At 32.8% G+C, this 15,647-nt stretch overlaps 1 protein-coding gene across 1 annotated transcript; it reads right to left on the bottom strand.

Annotated features, from left to right (window-relative positions):
- Positions 1-5,970, bottom strand: LOC132176421 (Serine/threonine-protein kinase WNK (With No Lysine)-like protein). Its single transcript, XM_059588617.2, has 10 exons — positions 5,341-5,970; positions 4,518-4,604; positions 4,246-4,342; positions 4,110-4,151; positions 3,928-3,987; positions 1,647-3,236; positions 1,339-1,440; positions 1,079-1,231; positions 860-985; positions 1-648 (listed from the first exon to the last, which is right to left on the bottom strand). Exons 1-10 carry the CDS (start codon positions 5,448-5,450, stop codon positions 457-459), a joined length of 2,559 nt encoding a protein of 852 aa, XP_059444600.2. The 5' UTR covers positions 5,451-5,970; the 3' UTR covers positions 1-456.
- Positions 5,971-15,647: the final 9,677 nt, after the last annotated feature.

Raw genomic sequence — 15,647 nt, forward strand, 5'->3', positions numbered from 1 at the left:
AAAAAATCAGCAGTTAGACTATCATTAAATTGATTGATCAGCTTCACACTATAAACAGGTTATGGCAGTAAGAAAAATCCAAAGCAAAAGACAAAAATAGTGGATCAAATTCACCCCCCACTTCCTCCGTATGAAAAACCCAACCTAAAGGCTTAAAAGCCCAGCAATTATATGACAAAGTCCGTGACATGGTTTTGCTTCTTCTTCCACAGCTCTCTCATTGGGAATAATCTCTACTTAAGGGGTAAAAAGAACACTCGCATTTTTTTTTCATCGAGTATATATCCTAGCTACTCTATCCACCCTATGCACATCACATTCTCTCCCCATTTCAAAGATGGTGGAAATGGGATGGACCAACAACACCTTTTTCCTTCTTCAGGTGTGGCTGCTCTTTAATGTACAGAACACCCATCATGGCAGGCACTTCTGAAAGTTCATGCATGCGCTCAATGATCAGCACCCAAGTGTCTCAGCCAAGCTTATGGGGCACGGCAAGGTTGGTTTTTGGTAACAGTCCAATAGACGAATCCCAACACCATCCATAGTTTTATTAGGTTGATTTGTTGTATCATTCCCAGTAGTGGTTTGCTTTAGAAGCTGGACAAGGGACAAAAATATATCTATCCTCGTTACATGACTGCTTGCCTGTAACACAATTTGAGAATAATAAATTGATAAGAAACATAAGAGTATAAAATGATCATATATATTTGTTAATGCGTTGCTTGAAAGTTTTCAATAAAAAGTGTTTTGTTTATTGGGTTGTTTGTTAATGTCTTTACTTGAAAACAGAAAACAACAGATAAAAAACAAAGTCGTTAACAAACATGTGAGTATTTATGTTGTTATAGTTTACCTCAACAATAAAGCGTGCCCAAATTTTATCATCTCTAGCTTCCATAACTCCTTTCAATATATTCAACTGGAAGCCCCGGATTACATCAGCTATTTCAAGAAAAAATCCCCGTTCCTCGCAAAGCATCTGCAACAGAGAAATGAAAGTAGATTGAGGGGGGTTTCAATTCTCATGGCTGATACTACATTTGAAGGAGCATTTTTATTTGCCTTCCTATACCTCTATAAGCATTTGGCCTGGCGGATTAAGGTCCTCAACTATAATTGGGCAAACCATTGTTTGACTCCCAACTTCAAATGCCCACGTAGAACCACCATTTCCACCATTCATGCTGTTGTCTTTCAGAACTACTCCAGTCTCCTGGCCTATCAACTGCACAATCCAAACAATGTTGTTTTCGCATTAGGGAATGATAAAAATTAAGCCTGAGCTTGTTAAATCTTGTCCAAGATGATGAAAAAGCAAAATGAACTGCTCACCTTTGGCTCATCAGATTGTTTAAGCTCGTTGGCATATTTTGTCACGCTTTGCAAGAAAAGCATGTATTTGATGGTTCGATCCAACAGAGAATCAATGCTACACTGTTACATCACAACACTTGTAAGTAAGATATCACAAGAAGGCAGATAATTTATAATGGGAAATGGTTCCAGAAGTCACAATTATAAGAAAAACTAGTACCATCTCTGATGGTACAAGGATAATTTTTTTTTCTTTCTTTCTTTCTAAATTATTGGACACTATGCAATTTGTTATGTGTCAGAGTGAGATTAATTGTTTTAAGTACCTTTCCACCATGAGGGATGATCCCTCTCAACTCTTTGATACGGTCTTGTATCTGCTGCCGGTCTTTGGGCCTTGGTCGAGTACTCTCCCCAGGCCTAGCCCTTTTTCTGGTGGCCTTTGCTGGTTCCTCAGGCTTCTGAGGTTGAGCTAGACCAGCGTTTCCCACATTGATGCTGTAGCTATCATCAATCCATAAACCTACCTGTGATTTTGGGAGAACCTCTTTCTTGGTTGCATTGATTTTCCTCTCCAGGTTGTATATGGGAGGCATAATGTTCATGCTACCACTAGAGCAAGCAAGACTTGCCAACGGTAATTGATTACTATTCACAGATGAAACATCCACTCTGCTTCTTTTGGTGGTGGATAATTGATCCTCAAAACTAGATTTGGTAAAAGAGCTAGAATGATTTATGCCAGCCAGAAGTTCTTGGAGGCCTAATTCTGAGAATAACCCCTTCCTGGGGCCGCCAGCCCCAGAACCAACATCCAACTCTGAGATGCACTCTGACATACCAGTATCAGTGGCAGCACTCACTACTGGCATTATGAGATCTTCCCAACACTCCCCAGATTGACTATGACCAAAATCCGCTCCCAAACCATCAAACAGATCATTTTCCACACCATGCATAATCCCAGGATTCTCTTGTACATCAGAGGTGAAAGTATTAGTGACAGAACTTTGCTTGGAATTACCTAGATGTTTGATTGGAAAATCATTAAAAACCTCATCTGAAATCAGACAAGATGATGCTGAAGCAACTCTTATTGATTGTGAGAGGTCATTACTCAATGCAGTCGCCATTCCACTGATGCTATGTTCTGGTGAAGTAGAAAACCACTGGGACAGGTCATCTACCGGACAGAATTCGAAGGTTTCCGTTGTAAAATCAACAGGCTTAAACTGCTCAGGGAATCTATACGTGCTAGTTGCTGTTTCAAGAATTGATGGACAGAAGTTCTGGCTGTCCATCGGATTTCTGGACCCCTCCTGAATTGTTTCACCTACATCAATCAATCCTCCTCCGCTGTACGCTGAAGTGTATGTGGACTCCTGAACACTGCTTGCTTTATTTCTGCAAGATTCAAGAGTATTTGCTTTCGAATTAAGCACAGATGCCAACAGTGGATCAAATGAAGTCAAGATAGAATCTTCACTACTCCTTGTACTAACTGAGGAGGTAGACTGTAAAAACACTTGATGGAACTGAGCGCTAAGCTTATCAGATAGCAAGACTTGAGCTGCTGTACCACCTGGTTGTAATTGGTTATTAGGATGAGCCAAATTTCTGATCAAGGGAGCCATACTTTCATCATGAATCGCAGATAAGGAATGGGAGGACTGATTCAGATTTGTTGCTAAACAAGCTTCTCCCATCAGCTCCTTAAAGCTGTCACCTTGCAGGGCATTAAGGTCCCCATTATATGAATTTCCAGATGAAATGAAGGGAGAAAATAACCCATTTAGATCATAATTTTCATTGTTCAAAGAGGAGAATCCATTTTCCAATGGGATAAGACCATCGGCATTTTCCATCTCCCGAAACAATCTTTTTGTTTGATCCAAAAATTCCAACCTCTCTAATATCTGCAGCAGCAATAGCAGAAGAGTCAGTAAGAAGTGTTCAAGCATGCCAATTCTCACAGTATTTCATGGTAATTTACTTTCACAGCAATTCTTGATCTTAAATCACTTGTACAAGCTTACAGACAATGGAACAAGTTGTTGCCCTCTAAATTGAGATACATGTCCCAATTCTCTTGTAATATACATGAAGATTTCCAAATTGGTATGCAAGTATAAACAGAATTTCAGTCAATCAAGAAGATTTGAATTTTTATAAACTTTGCCCACATATTTGTCAAAATTTACCTCTTCCTATCACGGCTTAAGCTTATGAGATAAGTGGTGATTTAATAGTATTAGACCTATATGTTTCATAAGAGTCATTAATATTGAAAGATATTATTGGATGGGCTCTCATATCTGGATGGTTTGTACAAATTTGCAACAGATTTCACCATGATTAAAGGTAAAATACAATTCAACTTTTAAGATCAAGGTAACAGAATCAATTAGGTTACAATAAACTTTTCAACTGTGTAGATTATAATATTTTAAATGCAATGCTTAGAAATTTGTTTGAATTGACCGATCAAGGGAATAATAACTTCACAAAATCCCATAGCTAATAAGTGATTTGAGACATTTGAACATAACAAAATAGCTCTTTCAAGTTCATGAATGCATGAAGATGAAAATTATTTCATCCACTAACCTTCTGGGTGGATCCAAACTGTACCACTCCTTGTGGTGCCACAGAGATCACTGCAATTGTCTGCAAATTGGATTGTGTTATCAATAACCAAGTTAGCATCAAAAGGCCATGGAAAACAAAGGGGAATTTATTAAAAACCAATTTTCTTCATACTACATGTTCTTCTTTAACAAAAATGGTACCTTAATTCCAGAGGAAAATTGGCGACCAAAATCGGAATCATCCTGCATAATGAAAGGAAATTTTCACATAAATGGATGAAAAGAGAGTCCTCATGGACAAGGTAGTCAACAACTGAAGAAGAAGAAGAAGAAATACCTGGAATATATCTTGACTTTCAAAAGAAGTGATCGAATCATGTGCATCTGAGAACAGCCATCTATGCTTCCCAGTGAAAGCAGCTCGGCCAATTACTCTAAAATAGAGAAGAAAAATAAGAATAGAGCCAGCCACATTCTTTATAATACTTAAATTTGCACAGTAGTTTAAAACAAATAATCTTGCCACAAATTTTGGTAAATATAAAAACTAAAGTTCAAATTTAACAAATATTGTGAAGAAACATAAGAACTGTAATATATTAGGCATACCCTTCACCCATCATACGGATCTGTGGAAGCATGTCAATCGCTGCCCCAACTTCCTCATCATAATAGGCATCTTCAAAAGTCAACAATCTGATAGCATATCAAAAGCACAAGTTAGACATCCAAACTAATCCCAAACATGAAACCCTCTAACTACATTAAGGGCTCCAAGACTGAACAATAGGTCAAATGGTAAAAATTTACTTTTTTTTTAACTTCAAAACAAGCTTGATCCCATATAGAGAACTTCAGATCAATCAGGAAGTCATTTATTATCAAAATTAGAATAGGATTAAAGAGAGAAATTTAATAAATCTAATTACATTAACAAGCACAAGCAAGCACTTCAAATGGTTATTAACCAAAAAAATTCACTTGCAACCATTCTAAAGCAGTTCAGAGTTGTTAATTAATATCCTTTTGTTAAAATTTACAAAAACACAAATGTATTTTCCAAATAATCAGCACCAACAGAAACCCAGAAATTATGGGATATAAAAGAACTTAATATCAAAAGATAGGGAAAAAAAAATACATCTGAAGTACCATACAAAAAAATTGGTAATTTAAAAAACAAATAAGACAAAGAACAGAGAAAAACTAAACGTGGACACATTTATAACCCCCTCCAGAAGATAACAAAAATTTTGTAGTAGAAATAGGGGTTATAAAAATAATAAAATGAAATTTGTAAGAGCCATAATTAGATTTATTTAAGCAAGAAGCCAAAAACGTCAAAACTTGGGAAAAACCAAACCGAGAGACACAATAGCTCAACGATCAAAAATACAGTGAAAGAAAGAAAAAAAGAAAACGCATAGCTTACAAGGAATCGCGCTGAACTAAGCGCCAGAAAACCCCATAAGACCACCCATCACTGCAGCACAGATTCTTGAGCGTTTTCTTCAGCAACGAACCAGTCTCTACCTGACCCATTTCAGAAACTCCCAATAAAATGAAAAAAAAAGTATCCAACTTCACGATCCCAACCTCATAACGCAGACTCAGGCGCGTTGGGATCCGAGTCAACCAGCCAAAAACTCAGTCTTCCCAAATGCCACAGAACCCACCACCGTTTTCGTTTTCGTTTTCAAGAACAAATACGAAACCTTGTCCTCCCCAACCAAAAACAGGCTTGGAAGTTGGAAGAGTCTGAAGTTGCAGACGAGTTAAGCCCAGAAAAGAAAAGGCGTTCTATGTTGTGTATAAAACAGAGTTTTCTCAGAAAGAGAGAGAAAAACAGAGAGATGGTCGGTGAGAGAGTGAGCAGGAGATTAAAAGGAGGATATCTCTCTCTCTCTATATATATATATATAAACAATGAAGCAAAAGCTCGTAGTGGTGGTAGAAATGAGAGAGAGAGAGAGAGAGAGAGAGAGAAGGTAGTGTTTGCTTAGTAGTATTGTCTTTATGGACGTAAATGAATTCAGATACACTCCGAGCTTCAAGGCAAACAAAGAGATCATCGCCATTTACTCTCTAAATATCTCTCTCTGTCTTTGTATTTCTTTCTCACAGGGTCCCTTTCTAGTTCAATTTCTCCTCAGCGACTTTCAAGATCTCGTGAGTTTCTCGTGAGTTGGGATATCAAAAAAGAATTCTCATGTTAAATACAAAATCACATTTTTATCTCACAGTAATATTAACTAATAAGTCCCCGATAAACTTTTTTTATTTATTTAAAAATTCTAATGGCATATAAGATACGACATAAAAAATATATATTGTCACGTTATTTAAATTTTTTAAATAATGTGTCATCATCATATATACGATTATATGCAACAAAACAAAATATGATGAAGAAAAAATCTTATTCTATCCATTTCATGATTCATATTAGATTTAACGGATCTAACGACTTATAATTTTAAGAATAATGCCAAAATTTATATTCTTATTTCATAATTATCTCACAATGCTGATATGATGGTCTCAACCAACTCTTATATCAGTTTTTATTATAATAAAAAATCCAATGGTTAGTTAGATTGCTACCGTTATTATTGTGGGATAGCCATAAGATAAAAATATAATTTTTAACTTTAGTCTAATTCTAAATGATGTGATACCATATATGTAGTTAGATGCATCAATTTTATGTTAGATGTTCTCCTGGTCTTATGTAGATATTATTTTATAAAAAACAATAATAATAAAAAAAATAAAAATAAAATAAACTAGCCTGTATTTTTCTCACTTAATTTTTAGAAAATAATATGCATCTAAGATCATGAGAACACTTAACATTTCTTAAATAAAATTTGAACCATAAAATAAATCTCTTCATTTCACTTTAAATGAGAAGATCCTGATATAGTTTTTGATTAGAAAATTGATTAAGTGATATTGAATATTGATGATTATTGTGGAAAGATTGGGGTGTATATGGAAGAATCAAGAGTATAAATTATTACATGATATAGCATGGCCACAATTAATTACCCATTTTAATGTAGTGTATATTAATTGTTTGTAATTATTACAATGACCATTATTGCAACCATTTCATTAGATTTGTTTAGCTCAAATGCATCATTGAGATTTGAGACATCCATATAATATTAATTAATGGGACAGTTTTCATTTTCTATAAAAAATAAAAAAAAATAAAAAAACAATTTTCTTTTCTTTTCTTTTTTTTTTCTAGGAAAAGCACACATCCTGGAAAATGATTTTGATACCAAAAGCTTAATAGGCATTCTAAACTGGACAAAGTTTGTCTCTAAATTGGGTTGAAAGACATTTTAACTCAGTCTATTAAATTAATATTTATTTTTATAATATGTAATTTTACATGTATTTTTAAAATCATATCTAATATCTTTATCCCACGATGCTGAGTTTCAACTGATCATTCATTGTTACAAAAATAAATAAATAATCAAGGGTTAATTGAGATAAAAATGTAGTATATAACATCAATATTTTAAAATGCATGTGAGACTATGCTTTGTTAATTTTATTAAAAATATATATGAGAATCACATATTCTAAAAACATATGTCAGTTTAATAGACTGGAATAAAAAATTAGTCCTTCCAAACCTCATTTCCTTTTCTCTTTTATTTTATTTTTATTCATGTTACACATATTCTCAAGTGCTTATATTTTGGCGTGGCATGAAATTATTAGTGAATAAAATAGCAAATTACAGTACATGTATGATCTAATGATAATTTTTCCTGTCACATCATAATAAAGTAAACAGTCGGAAATATGTGTAGCAATTTTTTTTTCTTGTAATTAACAACAACAATATGATGTTAGCATCTTAACAGAATTATGAGTTTAATTAGGACAAAGATGCTTGGTAGTTGATATTGTAAGCAATAAAACTGTTGATTTACCAAATGATAAAGTTACATATCAATATTAGAAGCAATTACAAATGGAGAAAGCGATGGTGGTCAAAAGCTTCAAGGTTACATTGACAAAAACTCCGACTTATTTTACTCCAATTTTAGTCAAAAAGTTGAGTTTTGTATAATGCCCTCACCCAAATCATCAACTAGTCTAACAATGATTGTAATACTCCAATTCTACGTTCAAAAGATAAACAGTCCACACAGAATGAGCAGATTATAAAGAAGTCCATGAATGTTTAGTTTAATATTGATTTTTTACTAAGTAATACTGAGCTTTATAACTGATTATAGATAGCTATAATTGCAACTTGATTAATTTTTTTTGAAGTGATATCGCACATATAACTAGCGTTTTTCTTAGGTCGTTACAAATAGTAACGCCAAGTGAAACTAAGCCTAAAAGTGATGATAGGAATCTTCAATTATAACTTAACTAATCCTTTTGAAATTATAATATAAATGTGACTGGCGCTTTCTTTAAGTTGTTGCAGCTAGCAACAAAAACAAAATCTTTCCCATTTTAAGTGGCATGGTATGTTCAAAGCAATTATGTGACCCAACTGAAAACTTGATTCAATGCCACTCCTAATCATGATCATTTACAATGGAGTCACACTTTCAAGTTCTCATAAAATAACATTTCTTCCTCCCAAAATTTGAGATTTTTTTTTTGGTTAGATTATCCTATAAAGTATTAGAGTTTTCAAAATTAAAAGCATTTATTAGTTAATTTTTCATAGTATTCTTAAATTTAAAACTATATTTTTTTAAAAATTTAAACTCACATTTGTTGGCCAACCTAGCATACGTTAAACAAGTGATAGATCATATTTGGCTGGAAGAAATTCAGAGTCAACGTATCTGTGATATTGTTTTGTTAGAATAATCGGTTCTAATTTCTTGATTAGTGAATGAAATCTAAATATTTAACTTTTTTTAAAAAAAAAAAAAGAATAAAAATTAAATTAAAGAGTTGTGTAGAGCATTCCTCTGCATATAACAATTATGCTCCACTAAATTTTGTCTAGTTGCATTGAATTATTCTGATTTGGCATCATGCTGATCTATTAACTTTGTCATCCTTTGACCCTTTCAAGGATTTAATCTTGGGTTAAATATTATATTGAGCACTTTGTAATATATTCAAGCTTTCCTACCAACCAAACACCTGAAAAAAAAAAAAAAAAAAAAAAAGCACCAAAATATTAAAAAAGCTACGTACGTAATCACTGCATTCTTAAATAATAACGAAATTTCCTCTGCATGCTGTTCATTCATGCTATTCGTTGTATATATATTTTTGTACGCGTTCACGAATCTTCTCAAAATGGATGTCTCTAGTCACCGCATTCTTCTTCAATTATTATTATTATTTTTTAAAAATATATGAATTAAAGAGTGTTGTTAAGAATACAACATTTTATTTATTTTTTTATTTTTTTATTGTAGGGTAACTCTTGCTTACATAATACTGACGAGATGATTACACAACCAACTCTTCAATAAGTTTTTGTTTTTGTTTTTTTTTTTTTTTTATTAAAAAAAAAAAAATCTAAAGGTTACTTAAGACTAGCAAGTAAGTAATGTAAGATAGTTATAGGATAAAAATGTGGTATATATTATATATACCACATTTTCATCTCACAATATTGTCTCCCAACTAACTGTTGAGTTTTTTTTTTTTTTTTTTTGTAGGATAATTATGAGATCCAAAGGTTAGTAGGGAACCATCACATTAACTTTGTAGCATAATTATGAGATAAAAATGTGATCCAAAGGTGAGTAGGATTTTTTTGTGATTTTTTGAACATATTCCCTAAACTTAAGGAACAAATTCACTTATATGGAGTTTTCTAGAAATGCTCTAAGCTATCTCAGAAGTCCAAGGCAACCAAATTATAGGGGTGAATTTATGATGCAGATCTCATTGATACGAGAAAAAAAAAAGTAAGCATGTTTCGTATAAAAAAATGAAAAATTTTGTTTTGTAGTAATTTTTTTATTTGAATAGCAATAAAAAAATTATTAATGTGATGTAAAAAGTAAGAATATTAGAGTTGATTTTGAGAAATTTTTTTTTAAAATTTTTGGATCCTGTCCGGTCTGGCCCTTTGCCAAACACAGTCAAAAGTACCCTTAGGCCATTTGGGTGGCTTGCCCCGAATGACTTTTAGGGCGGTGAAACTAGTCTTTTTTTCTTTTCTTTTTTTTATCAAATGAGATATTTTTGGCAACTCTTATTGCTCTTTGAGCGGTCAAAGTAGGGCAATTGAAAATTGTTCGACCACCCTATATGACAAGACAATGATAAAAGAGGTGATGAGATAGCAACTCGAAGGTGGTGGCTGGGGAGGTAAAAAAGAAGCAAAAGGAGAGGTGACAGCCGATGGTGGAGAGGTGAGACAAGTGGACTAAGAAAATGAAATGCAAAACTTTCATACGACACCAATTTTTTTTTTTTTAATTGAATAGGGAAAAATGTTACAGGGACGGATCTTTTTCACTCTTAATCCGAAAGGAAGAGAGAATGAGAGATCGTGAGTAGCAGCCTATTTAGCTAAAATGTGTGCACGACACCAATTGACGGCATTTGAATCGTTTATTTAAAATGAATGCTCATCTCCTTTATATTACTTCCTTTTCTTTTCCCTTCTCTAGTTTTTCTAATATTTTGTTTGGGTTACTAATGGTTAGATTTATTGTGAACCCACAACCGCAATCGTCGCTCCTTTTGATCTCCTACAAGAGATGTTCACGATCAAAGCTCTTTTGGCTCTTATTTGTAGACTCATTTTAGTTTACCAGAAATTTCAAATCCAAATCTAAATCTAAAAAATATTCAATCTTAATTGTTTTCTATATCATCGTCCCATATGGTGTCTTGTTCGGCCACCTCTATACATTTTCCTCCTAGTCTCCCTAACTCCCTCATAAGCTAGATAAGAGTTAAATTAAAAATAGTTTCTTTTGTTGATACTTACAACTTACAAGGTTCACCATAAGTCGATACAATCAGCTTTGTTGCAACTTTTTCTTATTGCCTTCGATCTCCACCTTTTTAAAGTACGTAATTTTTGTATGGGTGATGGTTGGTTTTGTTCTTGCCCATAATAACAATAATTCAAATTAAAGATATCGGCGTATCGCACTCAATGAAAATATCCTAGACATTGCAAGAAATCTGGATGGTACCTCAGCCACAGCCAGCCGACCCAATCGAGTGGAAAGCAGTTGGGAGGTGGTGCGGACCCCATGGCTAGGCGCAAGTTAGCAGCTCCGACTATAAATAAGGTATGGGCGGTGAGAATATCAGGACCCAACTCAACTGTGTCTGATGTAAGACCAGTGCAAGTTACCGTGCGACTTAAGGCAAACCAACAAAAAGCTAAAGTGAAAATAAATAAATAAATAAATATACAAACAAAAATATTATTATCCAAACATTTCTTGATAAAGTTTTTTAATTCGTCTATTAAATTAATATTTATTTTTATATTAAAAATGCATGTAAACTTTATATATTTTAGAAATAGATTTTAATTTAATAAACTAAATTAAAAAAAAAATGTTTAATTCTATTCTATGGATTTATAATTGTTATTTCTTCTATTACTTTCCACAAAAGGAGTGTACTTAAAAAGCGTACTTGACTTTGCAAACTCTAAACACATCTTTTAATTTGATTATTTTAGTAAGGATTGGGGCCAACAAATATTTTTCAATTTTTTTTTTCTTTTGTTGGTAAAAGAGGCCAACCAATTTTTATATATTAACATAAAATATCATACGAGTATGGTGTTAATTTAATCACGTAATCAATACTCCAACACATAGAATATTTAATTTAAATGAGAGGTAATTTGACGAAGTCAAGATTCGATCTTATGATCTTTGGCTCTGATACTATGTTAAATCACCAGTTATCCCAAAAGCTTAAGCTGATAGGAAGAGGTAAATTTAATCACTTAATCAATATTTTAACATATGCAATTAAAAAAAAAAAAATTAAGATCATTTAGAGGTGATAAATACTAAGATGATATATTTTAAATCACACCCATTTAATTAAAACATTGGAATTCCAAGAATATCATTCATGTGTCAACAACGCTTTTTATCTTAGAACTATATATATATATATATATATATATATATAAAAAAACGAGTTGTATATTTCTAAGATAAAAAACGAGTTGTCTTAAATTTGTTGGAACAGTTAAATCTCGTAAGAATACTTTTATATTTTCAATTCAAACTGTTAATAATTTAGACAATAAATTTGGCGGGATCTATTTGGTATCTCACACTCTTCAAAGGACTGTAGCGGCTGAGAGGCTGTCGCCGGGCAGAGAATATTCCGGGATGGGTAGGGGGGACTGAGATGTCTGTTGGGTCCAACACCTTGGGAACCGTAATACTAAAATGGGGTGGTGGGGGGTGGGGGCCCCTCCTAGAGAGCCATTGTGGGGTTTGTAGGGATCATTTTCTGCTGCAGCCTTCTACGAATGCCTCCACCCTTTTATATATATATATTGGAATTAAAAGCCAATAATTTATTTACAGTGACCAAATGTCAGTATCCACCATATATTGTCATGAAGATAGGCCGTTCATGTTCTATGAGAACTAGGTCAGTAAAAAGTAAGGGTATGTTTGGATTTTTAGTTTTAAAATATGTGATTTATATATTAAAATGTGTAATTTAAAAATGTAGTAAAGTGTTTAGTAAAATTATGTTTTGACGTTTAAAATTGTAGAGAAATGCAAGCTCAAACGTAACATTTTAGCATACGGAATCGCAAGATCAACGGACTCTGGGGGTGTTGCTAGGAATATTTGAAATTATAGGTTATATTATAATTGATGCGGTAGTTTATGTGTCACTTATCGTATGAGTCGCTAAATAATTAAGAATGTTGCAAGAGGTACTACAAATTTTTTTTACGAACTGACGTGACAATTCATAACTGATAAAATAATTACGCAAATAAATTTTATTTGTCAAATTTAATTAGTTAGTTACTGACTTATCAATTATATATTATTAATCATTCTACATTTACATATGAGCTATCACATCACTTTCTAATAGAACATGTAGTAAAAACAATAATACCTCAAATATTTTTCAACAATGAAATTTGATCGTGGACCCGTGGCTGATGTGGCCTCAATGCCACTTGAACTGTTGTCACGTCAATTTGTAAGTTCACCTAACATTGTATCACATCAGTCACTAAATAGTTGAATTTAATTGTAACTTACACGACAATGCCGCGTCCATTTATAATAAAATAATAAATAAAATAAACTATAGTAGCCCGAACATTTTTCCAAAACCCTAATAGAGTTGATGCATGAAACATTATTCAGGGCAGGTTCCATTGGTGACAAAAGTCAGCCATTTCCATGAGTAAGGGATATTAGCTAGAAACTTCAATTAACTCATAATTTAAGCCATGAAGATGACACCACAAAAGCTACCAATTTCCCATTTCACCAATGAGTAGCCTCTCACAGATGTAATTGCCCAAATACTATAATATATAATTGAAACCCTCCGTATCATATCAACCGGCCGGCTAGATCTATCAATTATAAGAACAAAAATCTACTAATTAATTTAATCAACTTAATTAGTCGTACCCATTGATGGTATACAAGCTGCTATAAAAAAATTAAAATTTTTTTTTGTAAAAAAAATCCCTTGAAAGAACAAGGGGCTCTCAAACATGTTGATATGGTAAGATTTGGGTTTAATATTAAACTAAATGAAGGAAAATGGCCGGGAAAGGGACCTAATCCCAAATGTCTCTTAATTAATACATTTTTACATGAGCATTGCTGAAGAGAAGCTTGTAGCTTAGTGGACAAGAGACAACCTCTTAATTAAAGAGGGAGCACTTGGATTTTCTTCTTGGAGTGATGATCTTTTAAATCTTTTTATTCAAAAACATCCATCCCACATAATTTATTCTTATTATACACCTTAATTAATTGCAAAAAGTCACATCGGCAACTTGTTGATACATCTCAGCATATGATTAAAAAGTGTAATTTTTTTTTTTAAATGGTTGACGTGACTTTAATCACATGTTGTAGAATTATTTTTACTTAATTAAGCTCGTCAACCAAAATTTTTTTTAAATGGCTGATGTGACTCTAATCATATGTTGTAGAATTATTTTTACTTAATTAAGCTCGTCAACCAAAAAATTATGTAGTTAATTTTCCAAAACTAAAAGTCAAAATTGACTTTTTTTTTTTTAACGAAATGTTTGTGAACAAAAAGTCAAGTGGGACATTAGCCATTTTGGTGGTAGCCAAGGGTAAGAATAAGTGAACATCTTCACCTTCATACATACTCCATGGTAATGATTTGTATATAAATTCTATTAGAACAATTTTTTTCTCCAAACATTTTCTGCAACCCAATCTATTAAATTGACATATATTCAAAATATAAATAATTTTCACATGCATTTTAAAAAATACTCGTAAAAATCACATACAGTTCGAATACAATTTAATTGCTTCAACCCAATTTAAACAAAAACTTTGTCCACACCATATGACATAAAAGGATAATGCCAGCCCTCACCACATGTTCTTCTAATCTAAAAATGCATGTGATTTAATTGATTGGGACGGAGAAAGTTCCTTCAACAAGGCCAATTTGAAGAAAAAAAATATTGTCAATACCATATGACGTAGAAGCACGATGCCGGTCCTCACCACATGTTCTTCTAATCTACACTCTCTTCATATATAGCCTTTTTCAATCTTGTTGAATATTGATACATCACCCCTAGCATATGTTATAGTATATATACCATGTACCACCCTCCACAACTTGCCCTAATCATCTGAGTAGTAGCTATAATACAGCTAAACCAGAGCTATCTTTCTTGCAGTTCCTTTTTCTTGTGTAGGGTATCCAAGAGGTCCAATCTAAAAGCTTAGGGACACCCATTATTCTTCATTATAGAACAAAAAGAATGTTAGTGCTCTACTAATAAGTTACATGCACATAGGGTCCCCAATATATACCAAAATCTACTCCTAGGCTGAGAATCTTGACTTAACAGTACCACATGCCAAACCCCAAATCTCATTTTCTTTAACTCTCTTGCCTCTTTTGGATTTCCCACATTCTTACTCCAAGTCTTCATGACATTTACACACACTCCAATCCCTCATCCCCTCAGCCAATGCCAGCCCTCTCCTCCCTAGTGCAATCAAATCGTATATAGCCAAGGACCACTTGTTTTTGTAACCTTATGATTAAGATTTCCAAAGCAAATCATACCAATGTGTAAAAAATGATTAAAAGTCCTCCAATTTATGCTTTTGTCTTAAACACATTCATTTTCATGTTCATTTGGTAGTCAACATTGAAAATTATAAGCTCCATCTCTCTGTAGATCACTGAAACTGATATGCGATAATCACGTGCATTTTAAATACATGTTGATTTAATAGACTAAATTGAAGAAGAAAAAAAATCTTTAAATACTTTATCCATGATTAAAAGTCATCCCTTTTTGTTTTAAACACATTCATTTTCATGTTTATTTGTTAGTCAACATTGAAAATTATAAGGTCTCTCTACGGATTGCTTATGCTTAAACTGACAAGTGACAATAATATGTTCTATTAAAAATACAGTGACTCAAGATAGACTAAATTAAAAAAAAAAAAAAAAAAAAAAAAGGAACAACTTTAAACCCAGTTCCAAAAATAAATTATCCACAATTAAAAGCCA

Source organism: Corylus avellana, chromosome 3 (genome assembly GCF_965113065.1).
Source record: "Corylus avellana chromosome 3, dhCorAvel1.hap1.2, whole genome shotgun sequence".
Classification (NCBI taxonomy): domain Eukaryota; kingdom Viridiplantae; phylum Streptophyta; class Magnoliopsida; order Fagales; family Betulaceae; genus Corylus; species Corylus avellana.

What these genes read in the sequence shown, in the direction of transcription:
- LOC132176421 (XM_059588617.2), bottom strand. Translation starts at nt 5,450, where the DNA reads ATGGGTCAGGTAGAGACTGGTTCGTTGCTGAAGAAAACGCTCAAGAAT. An exon ending in ATCCGTATGATGGGTGAAGG is followed by an intron (nt 4,343 to 4,517) that starts GTATGCCTAATA and finishes TCTCTATTTTAG; the next exon opens with AGTAATTGGCCGAGCTGCTT. An exon ending in CAGGCCAAATGCTTATAGAG is followed by an intron (nt 986 to 1,078) that starts GTATAGGAAGGC and finishes TCTCTGTTGCAG; the next exon opens with ATGCTTTGCGAGGAACGGGG.